General features: G+C 40.2%; 1 protein-coding gene across 1 annotated transcript in view; it reads right to left on the reverse strand.

Annotated features, from left to right (window-relative positions):
* The window catches only part of RALGAPA2 (Ral GTPase activating protein catalytic subunit alpha 2), a 4,189,194-nt gene that overhangs the window by 3,629,900 nt on the left and 543,139 nt on the right, over positions 1 to 16,155 (reverse strand). The window contains exon 8 of the mRNA XM_044060158.1: positions 3,040 to 3,178. Within this exon, the coding sequence (XP_043916093.1) occupies positions 3,040 to 3,178 (139 nt within the window). The remainder of the gene's footprint in view (positions 1 to 3,039; positions 3,179 to 16,155) is intronic.

Genomic DNA, 16,155 nt, shown 5'->3' on the forward strand with positions numbered 1-16,155 from the left:
TGCACGACACGATCCACATCTGTGTCAGACAAGGGTCTGGAAGAATGGGTCGAAGAAGTCGAAGATGGCACCGACCGAAGAATGGACGGTGGTGGCAGTTCCAACACCGGTTCCAAGATCTGGGGCTCAGTAAAAGATAAATGTTCGACGCTCGGCCCCGAGATCTGTGGAACCGGCGAACGAACCCGAGAAGATGAACTCGGAGCCGATGACATGGTCTCCGACATCTTCGACCCCTTCGAGAATTTAGAAGCCTGATCCGACTTGTCCAAAGCCTCTTGAAAGGCCGACTTCAACAATCCTCTGTCAATAAGCTTCCTGCGTCTATCTGTCATGACCCTCCCGCTAAAGGAATGACAAACAGAGCAATCCTCTTGGAGATGGAGAGGGCCAAGACAGTAGACACAGGAAGCATGATTGTCAGTAATGGACATTTTCTGCCCACATTGACATCTTTTAAAGCCAGATTTTCTGACATCGTACAGTAACATTGACAATAACTATAATAATAGAAAAAAAATACTAATCCTAGCAATGTATGTATACTAAACAGGTTATATATATATATATATAAAACTCTCACAAAAAAACCACACCCAAGAAAAAAAGGGTTAGGCCACAAGGGTGCCTGAAGAAAAATGGGGGTATATATATATATATATATATATATATATATATATATATATATATATATATATCACACACACACACACAGCACTTCTACAATAACTACTAACTATAAAGAAGTATCAGCAAGAAAAAAATTAGAATTCTTATCTGAAGAAATCAACAACAACTCAAGTTTCTATCTGGTCCGAACTCTCCTCAATCCGATCTGTTGCAGTGGCAAATTAGATCTGGGTAATGGCAGGGAGGATTGTGGGATATGGGCTGGTCTCGAGCTTCTCTGAGATTCAGAGCTTTGCAATTCGGCCGACTCAGAGCCGAAGATCAGCTCCGAACCCGTGTGTAAGAACAAACGGCGAGATTGAACACTCTTACATAAAGCTTTTTTCTCTTTCCTTTTTGTTGAAGAGTTTGTTACTTATGGTTCAGGGCTTTCCACACCTCTCCAAATCTCTCCCTTCCAAGTTGGGGAGGGAGATAGTTCTAACTAGTCACAAGGATGACACCTAGTGGGAACAGTAAGCGTTACCAAGTGGAGTTTGACCCAGCAAAGTTTACACTGTCACAAAACTCAGTGGAGTCCAGCTTGAATCTTCAAATTCCTCGAAACTTCAGACACTAGATCATGCTGGAGTCTGGTCAAGTGGGATAAATAGTTCAGTGCTTTCATATCGAAGGTTGTTGAGACATAAGACTGCTTCCCTACACAGTTCATAGCCCAAGATACTCTGCTCAGGGGATGGACCAAGGAACTCTCCTCAAGAGATTTCCTTCTTGGTGGCAACCGTCACAATGATCGCATCCACAGCCAAACCCTTACTCCAATGTGGTCAATCCTTGAAAGGAGAAAGAATTTTGTCAAGCTTCTGAGGAATAGGCTACACAGTGTCTAGTTCCTTCCACACCCTCCAAGACACTAGGTCTAGAAGTGCATCAAAAAAGCTGTATGAAAAGAATACACTATCGCCAAGCCGGATCGAGGTGTTGACAGGAATGGCAGCAAATTTGATCTGAAGGATCGATTGAGGATTAGAGGATCATGGATAAGGGAGGTACACAGTCTGGCAAGGTGAAGTCTGAAGGATTTGGTCGGTAACAGATCTGACAACCCACAGTTCTAAGTCAGACAAACATCATCATCAGATCAAATGATCTGACTGGATGTCAAGGCCTGGTACCATCAGGCAAGGCTCTTGGAAGTTGAAAAAAAGTAAAATTCAGAGGACTAAGCAGCAGCCTCAGGTATGTTTTTACTGGAATCACTCTATGGGGACTGTGCAACAGACTCTTGCTGCTGGTCACTACAGTGAACACCCTCAACAATCGCCATATTGTGGAAATTGTATCAAGCCTCAGTCCTCTCCCATCTTGAATCAGAAATATTGACACACTGTCATTTACGAGTAAAGCTTCACTTTTTTTCCTAGCCCACGATCTGCTGACCCCAGAAACACCTTGAAGGTTTCAGCTTCTTACGCATCAAATGTGGGAACCGCATCAAATGTGGGAACTTTTCCATTACAGACTTTAAAACTGACATATAAACTGTGTGAGTGGCAAAAAAAAAAAAATATACATGCAATGTACATAATCCTAACCTGATGCAAGATGCTAGTGCATATGCCATCGAAAAGCCAGCATATTAGAGTTAGGGAATAAAAAAAAGAGATTCCCCAGAACTGGGAAGAGCAGAAGAAAAAAAAAGTTTCTCTCCACTGCTGCTCATGTTAGAATCAGATGTATGCATTCCTTTCTACACAACAAAAGCATTACAATAATCTTTTCAGTGCAATCCCAAAAATCAGCTAATACTTTCCCTGAGTGCAACATGTGGTTGGCAATATAACAAGAAAAAAAATCCTTATGAGGTAAAGTCATGCAGTATAAGAATTTCCATTCTACACAGTCACAGACTGAATCAGCTACACAAATTAATAGAGCAGTAGGCGACCATTTCTACGTCAGTATGTGTGAGGTGAAGGTTGAATGTGTCAACTGTGCAATATGCTTTAAGTTTTCATGCAAGCTTTGAGAGGCATACTATATAGATTCATAGACTGGTACTAGGCGAATTGCCTTTGTGGGCCATTTTAAGCATAGCCAACTACCCCACGTCAGAATGAAATCCTGCAATTTGTGTTTGCAGGTAAACACCTTAACCATTATGCCAACCTCACAAATGCTTTACCCATCATCAGGGAATTGAACCCTGGTCTCCCACATGGCAAGCAGGAATGATCACCCTTGTACTACCTTTGAAACACTACACATACAGTAGTCCCACTGAGAAGACACGTGCTGCATATTGTTTACGCAGGTTTTGTTTGTGCACCAGAAGGTAAAAAAAAAAAAAAAAAAAAAAGTAAAACACGTAATTAAACAGTAAAAGGTCTGTTTCTGATATGAACTTACCAAGTGTAGGTTTGTACAGGTTAGTTACTCTTGAAAAGGATGGAAATAAATGAGGAAGATAGTACTCCCTAAATAAGGCGAAGAGGAACTTAAAGCCAGTCTCTTGGTTTTCTTTGTTCCTCCACTCTAAGCTTGCAGCCTTCAAATAAAAAGAAAATAATTACTTGAAACCTTTCTGTGTCAGGCAGAAATTAAAAATAACATTCTGTGATAGAGTAATTGCAAGTGAATGCATGTAATTGCTATGGCAAAATATATCAGTTTTAAATTGCACACACAAAGGAAAAAAGACCCTACAATCAATGCAAGTGCAAAATTCCTCAAATGAAACAAAGCAACAACTCAAGGTTAGAAAAATGATACTCCCTACAATCATGCATTATGACAACGAACTCCTACCAGACCATCAACCTGCCCAATTACACTCGAACAGAAAATCATGGAAAAGAGAGAAGAATGCAAGTAGTTTCAATGGCTTTCATAGGTTCATAGGTAGGTACTAAGCTATTGGCCCTAGGGACTATATAAGCCTAGCCAAACAGTACCCTGGTTTTTGCCACCCAAAAAAAATATTTTCCTGTGCCCCTGTCAAGCAGAGCCACAAAAGTGATCCCCGGGGTGAATTTCCCATCTACCATCCAATCATCAAGATTTTTCTTGAAGAGTGCTAATGAGGAGCTTTGTTTGATATAGATAGGTAGTTTGTTCCAGAGCATGGGAAATCTCTGAGACAGGAATCTATCCCTCCAGCATGTTCTGTTTAGGCCCCTAGAGCGTGTAGCTCGGAGAGATTGGGATTTATTTACGTGGCGCATGTCCAACAGCTCCAGGTTTGACATAGCTTTGTATGTTAGGCAGAGATCACCTCTGAGTAGGCGATATGCGACAGAGTAAAGCTGGAGTTTTTTTGAGACTGTCTGCATAGGGCATCTGTTTGAGGCCAGTAATCCTCTTTGTGAGGTACATACCAAAAGGGGCAGTGTACTCAATAATGGGTCTAATGACTGATGAGTAGAGGGGAACAATGACTTCTTTTTCCTTGGATGAGAAACCTTTTGTGATGAGGTGTGCCACGTAGAAGGATTTCCTGACTACTGTGGCAATGTGATTATCAAAGGAGAGACTACTGTCCACCTGTGTCCCAAGGTCTCTTAACACACTTTCGGTGTTAAGTAGACTACCGCCTATGTGATAGTTCATGGGTACAGAGGTTTTACCAAAAGGGATGACAATGCACTTTTTGGCATTGAGCTTGAGGCCATCGCTTTGACACCAGGCATCTGTCTCAGTGAGGCCATTTTGTAGGATGTCCACATCGTTAGGAGATTTGATTATAGCTCCTAGTTTGCAGTCATCTGCAAACTTTGTTAGCCAAAGACCTTCTGCGTTTGGTATCTACTTCTGTGAAGTACAGGCTAACAGGAGAGGACCTAGGACTGAACTCTGTGGTACTCCACTTGTCACTGGTCTGAAGTTGGATTTAGAGTCATGACAAAGCATTACCTCCCTATCCCAGTCAACTTAAGTTAGCACATTAGCAACTGGAAGATTTAGATCAACCTGCAAAAATTACATGTAAAGGTTGTTTCCACATGTTTTGCGTGCTTAAAGAAGGCATATGACCATGTGCCTAGGTACCTTCATCATCAACCCCCATGTTCCCATTTTTATAAGAGACTGGAGCGTTTTGTCAAGTGTCACCACTTCTCTATTCAGAGCATTCTCCCATCTTCAACAGTCATGCCCACCTGTCTCAAGTCTTCCCACAAGCCATCCATCTCTTGGCTAGACTTGTGTCTTGTCTTGCCTTCTTCCTCTCCCAAATCTGTTTACCAATTGTCTTCAGCTTTCCTACACCACAATCTGTTCTCCCTGACCTTCTGTGTATTTGGAAGTACTTTGGCTTCTGCTCTTATGTCCTCATTTTTTGTCTGTTCCACAGTATGCATCCTACAACCTATCTCGGACACTTTATCTCCATCACTTCAAGCTGCCTCAGCTGCTCTGTCTTCACTGTCCAATGCCCAGGAATGTCTTGTTGCAAGTGCTACAACAGTATGGGGCCTCAAGGTCACTGCTGCAAGCCATCCACTCCAAGCATCTGAATAACAAAGCATCTGCATTCTCAACATTAAATGAAATCTGTTGAAGTTGGATACAATACTTCCAAAGCAGTGCCCCCCCTCCCTTATTAATAATTTTCTTATACAGGACATTAAGTTGTAGCTATGGTCTGGGAAGTATCCAGTCTGGAATGTGAAAGGACGCATCTTTGTTTTCTGCATACAACACTCTTTCATAGACTCAAGTGAATCATATTTACAGTGCACAACACAGGAATTTGCTGCTGAAGTAAGTAAATGGGATGAAAATCAGCACCTATTAATTTCAGGTCAGTGGTTCTCCAGGCAAACAGTGGAATCCACTTTTCAGGTGGAGGAAAGCAGCTACAAAAGGCGGAAGAGTTTAAGAACTTTGGGTCTTTTTCATGACTGATGGTGGAGGAGATCAGAAGACTGATCAGTGGACCGGCATGGTGCTGTCAAGTACAGCAGACACTGGACCAGACTAAAATGGTTGAAAAAGAGCAGACTCATAGTACAATGGTGCATGTATTCCTACAAATGATAAAGATGGACATTAGCCTTGGTCCAAGCTTTACACCTGGTAGCTTTACTGCAAGTTTCATGAGTTCTTTAACATTATTTCTTAAAATTATTTTGCGGTGTGATATACTATCTTCTTTCAAACGGGACCTGGAAAACTGGACAGGTACCCATTAACTCATCTCGGGCTTGACTGGCCTAGCCTTCCGTGACAGGAAAAGGTGCAATCTGGGGTGGGAAATGGGAAAGGCATAATGGTTACAAGACTCAGAAGTCTTGAACTTCTCATGATTGCTAATTAGCTACTAATTTGTGAAACTGTACCAAATACCTGAAAACTGGCAAATGTATAAATTCATGGGGGGGGGGGTACTTGGCAAAAATCAATAACCATCACCCAGTTAGTTTATCATAACTGCAGGAAAAATGCTTTGAAAGATGTCTATTATCTGTTCTTGAAAATGAGGATAGAACTGGGTTACACACTGACATCAACCAACACTGACTCACAAAGAGAGTGATTTTAATGAACCTATAAGTAAAGCTGCTGGCACCGGGGTTGGTGTCAATGTACTATACCTAGACTTAGCAAAGGTGTTCAAAGATATCCATCCATCATGTAATTATTGGTTTCATGACAAAACTGAATACAAATCCATTTATTATTGATTGGATAAAATGTGGGTTAAACATTGGCTGGATGGTGGATATTGATAAAAGAAAGTGTAGGGACACCATAAAAACTGGTAAAGAATAATATCTTGTGGACTTCCAAGATGGCTACACATTGGTCACTGGTTTAATTTCAGTTTACCTAGTGTGAAAACAGAAACTGAGAAATAAGGGCCAGCAAAGTTATCAGTTTGGGTATAAATCAGTTACTAAGTACACTGCCTGGGTGCCAGCAAAGAAGAAATTTGGATAACCTGAAAGAAAATCAAACAGAAAAGGTGAATAGAAAACACAGGCTGGGAAGAATCCTGCAGTTGTACGGCAAAAAGCAGTGGCTTCCAATAATTTAGAGGAAAAAATACATCAAATGTACTCAGAGATGATTAAAACAAATGAAACATTAAAGTAGTATATAAGCTCAACTAACAAAGGGCTGGAAAAAACAAATAAAAGCTTTAACTAGCTATTCAGATGAAATGATACAACTGCAAAACTCGGAGGGGTGAAATAAGGAAAAATCCTAGCTGAGAAGAATAGCTGCTTTGAAAAATAGCACAGTTAGAAGACAAATCACAGAGAAAACATGAGATTTTTCACCTGTACCAGAAAAAACTGGAAAGAACAGACTGTTTTAATCTTATAAAAGCACAAATAAGCAACTGCTCTGCTATTCCAGAGCTTGTTAACTGAAAGAGCATGTCAACTGTATACTCCAAACCTGGCCATGGGAAGGTAGCAAAGACCTATATTAAAGATGCAGTCATAACAGCAGAAAGCTAAAAATGCAAAGTAATGAAGTAAAAATGAGACACTAGTACTTTCCCATCTACCTGTTAAAAAGAAAAAATTTAAGGAATGGGTAATAGAAATCATTTGAATTATTAAGAAAGATAAAATGTCTTCAGAAAAGACATCTAGTATGTAGGAAAAATGAAAATGGATTTTAAAAATGGGGTAGAAATAAAGATATGGGTTAAGCAGTAATGGGAATTATTTAGAGAGGCTGACAAAGGTTAAAGTATTGCAAAATAAGGGGATCGCTCAGAACAAGAAGAGAAGCAACTGCAGACTGCTAAAGAGAAAATAAGGGAGCATTTGGATAATATGCAAGGAAGCCTATGACAAGAAAAATAACCAGAGATGCTATAAAGGTATTTCAGAAATTTTAAGAAAATTTCTGTAACACAAAGGAATGTGGAAATATTTATGGAATACTTAATTATGCCATGGTTAGAGGCATGACAGTGCGAGACAAAAATCAATCTACAGGACAATCTCCAGTACCAGATGGCATTCTTGCAGAAGGCAGAAGGGAAGAAAGTGATAAAGATCTGGAAGATTTTGTTTAAGCAGAAGCATCAGCACCTTGGAAGAAAGCTGTGGTGACTGTACTACCCAAAGAGGCTAAAGACCCATCAAACCTAGATTCATATGGACCCATTTCAATTTTAAAACATGACCACAAAGTGCTTACATCAAGATTAGCTAAAAGAATGGTAAAGGTTTTGCCAGAAATCAATAGATGTTCATCAATGTGGTTTTGTGGGGTGGAGGAAAACATATGACATTAACAGAACAATGAAAATCCAGACGGATGCAGAATGTAAGAAAATACCATTGTTGCTGGTGGGTCTTAGAGTAAAGCTGGGACTTTACTAGAAGGGCAATGGAAGCATTTGTATTTCCCAATATAATGTTAAGGCTAATTAAGTAGGAGAATATATGAATAATAGGATGTAAGAATTAAAGTGAGAGAGAGTTCATTTCCTACAGGTTGTGCTTGAACAGAGGAAGCAGACAGGGGTGTTTTCCTTCTATTCTGTTTGTGTTATATGAAGAGCCACTGGCAAATAAAATAAAAGACACAGAAATTCTAGGCTTTAACTGGCAATGTAATCAAGAAAAGATGCCTTGATTTTCAGATGATATTATTTAGTATTTGGTAAATCCAGAAAAGGACACCTTGGTGTTGTAGAACATTTTGAGACACGTTTAAGTCTTTTCAGGATATAAAATTAATGAATGTAAAACAAAGGCTACAGGTGTAAATTGTGTACCCCCACATATTAATTGGTTCAGTGACACCATCTTATTTTGTACCCATAAATATGGGTATGTAAGAGTATGGATTAAAACTGCTACTGGATATGCGGGAAGACACTAAACAAAAGATCATACAAAATCTGAGAAACTGGAAGTTCTTGTTTATGGATATAGGTAGTAAGATACAAGCAGTGAAATGATTTTAGTCCCTTTAGTTTTATATACTGGTCAGGTGTATTTTTTTATCAACCAGAGGAGAAGTTGTGAGCAATAATTAATAAAGAATTGAATTAATTTTTCTGAGAGGGGAAGAGGGCATAGGCAAGAAATAAGTGGAATAAGTTGATTCTCCCAAATTAACAAGGTGGTTTAGGACTGCCTGATCTGAAGGGATATTTTAGAGGCATGCAGTTCACAGTTCATAAGTTTGTGCAAGTACACAGGTGAATACTAGGCTAATTGCCCTAAAGGGCCATCCTAATCCTAGCCAAACAATAACTAGAGGTCAGAATCAAACATTTTAACTTGTGCCTATGAGGTGAAGATCTTAACCATTATGCCAAACACACTTGTTAAGGATCAAAGATGTAACACAAGCAGAAGGTTACAATTCTAAGTGAAAAGGGTTGATGAAATGCGGAGGGATGGGAGTTCAAGAAATAATGAGGCAGTGGCAGTTTGAATGCAGGTCCTTAAGGAGAATAACCAACATGCAGAATACTATATTCATGAAGCTGCAGTAAATCTTCTAAGAACTAAGCCAACACAGGAATGAGGAAAGGAGATTTTGCCAGTAATGATGACTGCAGGCAGGGGTACAAAAATAGGATGCAGGAATATATAGGAGAAAACTGGCAAATGAACAAAGGTACTGGGTCAAATTACTAGAAAGGGAAAGGTAGCACAGTGGGATGACAACCTACAGACACTCGGCCCCATCCCAATCTGGCTTTAAGGGAAGGTCATGCCTACTTAACCAGGTAGACTTCTTTGAGAGGGTCATGACGGCACTGGATGCGGGTAAAACAGTGCATATCTTGACCTGGCTACAGCATTCAATACAATACCTCACTCAGGCATTGTTGACAAGCTCTCAGCGAGACCACCTCCACAAAGAAATCAGTTACCAGCAGAGTACCCCAAGGTTCTATGGTGGGCCCGCTCCTGTTTGGCATCTATTTCTCAAGTCAAGGCTAATGTTCAAGGCCTCTAGCTCATCAAGTTCGCAGATGATTGTAATTTGGGAGATATTACACATTCCCTTCAAGACATTATCTTGCAAGCAGGTTTACCACACACAAATGATCTGTGGTCAAAGCTGTGGCCTAAAACGCAATACCAAAAAATGCATTATAATGACCTTTGGGAAATTATCGATCTAAGTTAATTACTCCATCGATAAAACACCTCTATGAGTCAACTCACTAGCAAGGGATCTGTGACATATGTAAACAGCAATTTGGCCTTGGACCAACACAAAGCTAAGATAGTATAAAAATCATTCTATGTTGCCAAATGTATAGGTAGGGGTATGGCATTAGGGTCCAAGGAAGTTATAGTGCCATTGTATTCAGCCCTTATAAGACCTATCATGCAATACAATGCCCACTTTGGCATGTATCTAACCAGACATGTGCAACAGTTGGAATGTCCACAAAGGCTTCTCAACAGCAGAATTTAGGACATGAATACCCAATCCTACACTGATCACCTAAATGCCTGTCTCTATATTCAGTCTCCTATAGGCTGCTGAAAGGATCTTTGCCTGGTTTACAGGGCTTCCAGAAACCCAACCCTGATGGATATGTTGCACATGCGCATAACAAACAGCACCGGAGACACTAGATCCAGGCTCCCCATTCATGTAAAACAGAGCTCATGCCTGATTCTATTCAAACAAAACCTTGACAACTGGATGGGATACCGTAAATTAACCCCGGTCTGGCCCCCACGTCTCGTATGGACAGAAACAGTCAATAAGAAAAGTATTATCCTAACACCCCACCCCTCAAATCCTTACTTACCTCTCTACTAACATGCTCCCCCGATACGGACTCCCATGATACATGGGCCCTAAATGGTTTGGGGTGCATGGCTACGCTCATAAGGGCCCTAGCTGTCATTAGCCTAGTTATAACCTTTGAACCTATGAGGCCAAGAAAAAGTCTGGACTGCAGGTTAGACTACCTTCTCTACTAGGGACTGGTATCAGAGTACATGCAAAGGGATAGGAGAGTTTTGCTCATTTTAAATCTACTGACTGCTAAAAACAGCAATTACTTGAAAGTGGAAATCAAAATCTAAACCAAATGGATTTTAAGTGCGCGATAAAAAAACTGGAAGTGGGATCTTTAGAAAATAGAATGAGCAATTGATGAAGAAAGCAACAGAATTTGTGGGACAGGAACAATACATGTAGAATAATGCTCAGGAGAGAGGTTTAAGGTAATTCAGGAACTCAGCAATTTGTGTAACAGATTGAATGATGACTGTTAAAAAGAAAAGGAAATATATGTTACATGTAAAGCATACAAATGTACTTTCTTTTATCCAGAACTGGTCTCCAAGCATTGTTTTTTTTCTTCAGTACTAAAACATCCTTGCATAAAAACCTTTCCAAAAGTGGGAAGGGGGAACTGGATCTCTTTTACCCTGAAATAGCATGTGATGGACAGGTGGAAATAAGGAATCTGGTCTGGTGAATATAATATTACCTCCCTCCCCCGGAAAGGTGGAATTTTCTTCCCCTGCCAAAGTGACGATTCAGACTTTATGGAATGGAAATGGGGCTCTCCGGTGGGGAGGGGTCCCTTAAATAGTCAGTATGACTTGATGGACAGTCCTTGGTTTGGGAGGTTACAGAATCCTTTTTGGAAGCTCCTTGCCATTTCTTCTTAAATGTTTGTTTGCCTGCACTTTGTTGAGACTGATTATTTTATTATTTATTTATTTTTTTACCAAAACTGAATGAGAAGTTACAGAAGCTATTGGAAAACTGGGAAAAGGAGAGCTAAAAATTGTGAGAGATTCCCTGTATCGTTAACCCTTTCATCACACCTTATGATCAACTCTAGCAGAGTTGTCAAAAAGTAAACATCTATACAGAGGAGAAATTAAAATCTCACTTTTATCATCACCTGGGAGGTTCTGAATGCAGTCAGGCAAACCTCACCAAAACAGTACCCGTTGGCCATAGCCCTTGAAGATGTATCAACTGAGTCAAATACCCACTTGTAAGCAATGAGTAGTAACTTGTACAATAGAAAAAAAAATGAAATTTAAAGCAGATGTTCCCCCCACAAGAAGAAACTACAAAAAAAAACATTTTTCATACTTTGAGAATATTCAAAACAAACATATGAGCTAAAAAAATAAAAATTGCATAAGTATCACTTTTTCCCATACTTCTCAATAATCTTTCCTTTTTCCCCCCAAACATCTTTATTAAATTTTTATATATGACAAAAGACAATCTTACATTTATATAAATGAAAAACATACAAAGTGATACCACTTTAGTTGCAAACAGTTTACATTACAGACACCACTGAAACAGTTTACAGACACCACTGAAACAACTGTTGCTGCAAACATTATACATCACTTGCAAACCATCCAGTCATTGTCAGCTAAGCATTATATGGCTCATTTAAATCCTGCCTCTTAAACCTCATTCTTGCTCTGCATATATTGTTCCCATAATTCAATTTTTTCCTATGTAGTTTGCTCCTTCCATTTTCTAAAAATCTTAATTCCAGCTGATTTATAGTACAAACAATTTATGTGCAGGAACAAAAATAAACACAATTAGAGCAGAATAATGCAGGAATACCTCTGAGGAAAACTGTAAAATGAAGCTACTTTTGGAACAAGAGAGAGACTTCTGGAGAGAGGTTATAGAGGGGGCATTTTAAAACAGGCTTTAAATTATGTATTTAATGATAAATCTGTGAGTAGGACATCTAATGTTAGGAATAATAATGTTAAAGTTACAGGCTCTGGAAGGAAGGATTTACATTTTGTTTCGAAATATTCTGGGTTTTCAGATACTATGCAAAAGGCTATTTTGGATTTGTGGTATGTAGTGTCTGAAGATGAAATTGTAGGTAATTTATTTCCTAGATTTGTAAAATTCTCTTATGGTCGTTATGCCAACTTGAAAGAGTTGCTAAATATGGGTTATTCTAATGTTTTTCAGGAGTGTAGTGGCGTTTTTGCTTGTGGGCATTGTAAGGTTGGTCTGCATATTAGAAACATTTCAGGCAAATTTATCAATGGTAAAACATTTGTTTGTAGGAGGTAGGTTTAATTGTAATTCGTGTGGTGGTGTTTATGCAGTGGGGTGTGGCTGTGAAAATACTAAGTGGTATATAGGACAAATGAGAGCCGTTAAAGTTAGGAATGCTGAACATTTAACGGACATCAGTAATAGAAATATGAAGAGCCCAGTTGCAGAGCATTTTGTCAATAAACATGAGGGGAATGTGGCTTCATTTTTAGGTTCATAGGTAGGTACTAGGCTATGGTCGGCTTTTGCCGCCCCATTGATTAATTAACTGAGCCTCTGTCAAGCAGAGCCAATGAAGTGATCCCAGGGGTGTATTTTCTGTTACCCATCCACTCGTCAAGGCTTCTCTTGAAGAGCGTTAGTGAGGGGCTCTGCCTAATGTAGTTAGGAATTTTGTTCCAAAGCATGGGGAGTCTCTGTGACAGGAATCTGTCCCTCCAGCATGTTCTATTTATTGTTGTGGCGAGGTTTAGCTCACTACAGCGCGTGGCTCGCAGTGACATGGATTTCTTTACGTGGAGAATGTCCATCAATTCTGAGTTGGACATGGCTTTCTAAGTCAGGCAGAGATCACCTCTGAGTAAGCGATATGCCACCGAGTACAGCTGGAGTTTTTTCAGTCAGGCTGCATAGGACATATGTTTTAGGCCAGTAATCCTCTTAGTGAGGTGCTTTTGTGGTCTTTGCAGCTGTTGAAAGTGTCTTATGAGGTACATTCCAAATGGGGCATTGTACTCTATGATGGGTCTGATGAGTGACGAGTAAAGGGACACTATAACCTCTTTATTTCTAGATGCGAACCCTTTAGTAATTAGATGGGCCACATAGAAGGATTTCCTAACTACTTTGGCAATATGATTGTCAAAGGAGAGATTACTATCTACCTGGGTCCCCAGATCTCTTATTACCTCTTCTGTATTAAGGGGGCTGCCACCTATGTGGTAATTTGTGGGTGTTTTGTTTTTCCCAAACGGGATAACTATGCATTTTTTGGCATTTAGCTTGAGGCCATGACTTGGACACCAGGTGTCTGTCTCAGTAAGGCCTTTTTGAAGGATGTCCATGTCAGCTGGAGAGTCAATTATGGCTCCCAGTTTGCAGTCATCGGCGAACTTGGTTAGCCATAGTCCTCCTGTGTTTGCCTGTACTTCTGAGAAATATATGCCGAACAGTAGGGGTCCCAGAACTGAGCCTTGCGGGACACCACTTGTGACTGGTTTAGAGTCGGACCTGGAGCCCGCTATTCTTACCGTGTGAGTTCTGTCTGTAAGCCAGTTGGCAACCCATCTTGTGACACACGGGTTTATGTTCAGACTGGTGAGTTTTTCTATAATACCCGAGTGAGGAATGGTGTTGAACACCTTGGCGAGATCAAGGTAGGCTGTGCAAACCACCTTTCCCTCGTCTATGGCCTTGGTGACGGTCTTGAAGAAGTCAACCAGGTTTAGTAGGCATGATCTGCCCTTAAAGCCGAACTGGGTCAGGTCAAGTGTTTGGAGGTTCCCAATGTCTTTGTTAATGAGTTCCATCATGATGCGCTCCACAGCCTTGCAGACTAGGCTTAGTCAGGCTTATGGGGCGATAGTTACCAGGGTCAGTTGTAGCCCCTCCTTTGTGGAGCAGAATAACCGTTGCTGTGTGACAGTCTATGGGCACATAGCCTGTGGAGAGGCAGAGGTTGAGCAGTGTGTTTAGGTGGGGGGTTAGTTTGTTCTGTAGTTCGTGCAAGACGCAGCCTGGGACACCATCTGGCCCCATTGATGCAGTGTTTTTGGCTTTTGAAAGGGCTGTTTTTCACCTGTGCTTCTGTGATTTCTGGGACACTACAATTTTCCAGTATTGCTGTGGGCCCTTTTGAAGGTGAGAGGGAGGTGAAGTTTGCACTGAATCTATCTGCCAGGATGTTGGCAATATCAGTAGGTTCAGTATATTTTGTGCTATTTTGCACTAGTTCAGAGCATATCTGCGAGTTGCCACTTAGCTTCTTGACATAGCTAAAGAAGGCTTTGTGGTTATCTTTCGAATCCTTGGCTATTTTTCTTTCGAAGTTAGCCTTGGATGATTTTATGAGGGACCTTAGTTTCTTACGGATACTGATCAGGGATGTCTTTCCTTCTTGGGATTTGCTTTTTTTCTGAACTAGTTTCCTCCTTCTGTTGTACAACCTGTTTATGGCAGGGGTCCACCAGACTAGTTTCCTTCTCTTAGGGGAGTGAGTCTTGGTCTTGCTAGGAATATCCATAGGTATCCATGCATCCTTGTAGGTGCTCATAGAGTGCAATTGTAAACGATTCTGCATCTTGGGCAGTGTTAACCTTTAGCGTGGGGACTGTGAAACCTACCACCTCTGCCTTAAGTAAGGTGAAGTTTGCTTTAGAAAAGTTTTTCACTGTGGTTTCCTTGGTTGGGGGTGGTGGTGGGGTGTGGACATCCAGGGTGATTAGTTTATGGTCTGATCTAACCAGTGACAGGTTAACCTCCGGTAGGTAACACCTGTCGCCCATGTTGGTGATGACCACGTCCAATATGTTGTGGCCTCTGGTAGGGGAGTTTACCAGCTGATCCAGGGCATTTGAGTTGATAAATTCCAGGAAGCACTGAGCCTGGGAGTTTGTACTCAAGTAGTTTTCCCAGTTAATGGTAGGGTAATTGAAATCGCCCAATATTAGGGTGTTCGGTAGTACCTTCATGTTTTCCAGTGTCTCCAGAAAGGAGGAGTGGTGGTCCTGGGTCATGGAGGGTGATTTGTAGCAGGCCACAATCTGCATTGCAGATCTGCCCGATGTTATTTGCACATGGATGATCTCAGAGGTATCATTCTGCGCCACTAACCTTTTTCTTTAGCATACTAGCCCAACCTATTTTATGTAGGGGGAGACAAAGTTAGGAAGTTGCTGGAGTTAAGAAAGCAAGTTGATTTTGAACTATAGAACATTGTTCCCTAGGGGTCTCAACTAGGAAGTGAACTTAGTGAATTAAGTCTATTTTGGACTCAAATTTATCTTTTATGTTAAATTTTAAATGTTTTCTGTTTAATATTTAAAATGAATACTTTTGAATTATACTTTTTCTACTTTAAAATGTTGAAATTTATACTGTATTTATTTCAGATGAATGTAAAAATATTGTTTTTGTACTTTAAATTCTTAATGGATTAATTGGTTAATTAGGGGTATGAATTTGTATAAAAAGATGGCTGTTTGCAATGTTTATTATCCTTTGAAGGCGAAAAATCGAGGTACCAGTATACATGGAATTAAATAACGTTCAAAAGCTTTTTTCCTGCATTATTCTGTTCTAAGATTGTTTTTCTTCCAGTTGATTTATCTCTGTTACTATATTCACTACTTCTAGTAAAGTTGGTCTAGACTTTGATTTCCATTTTCTAGTAATTGCTTTTTGGCAGTCACCATAATTAGACTCAGCAAGGCTTTACTATGTATTGGCAATTCTGATTCTGTAGCATAACTTAAAAAATCATCTTCCCAGTCAGTTTAATCTGTTCAC

The sequence above is a fragment of the Protopterus annectens genome, chromosome 1.part2 (assembly GCF_019279795.1).
Source record: "Protopterus annectens isolate FY-2018-M chromosome 1.part2, PAN1.0, whole genome shotgun sequence".
NCBI lineage: Eukaryota > Metazoa > Chordata > Ceratodontiformes > Protopteridae > Protopterus > Protopterus annectens.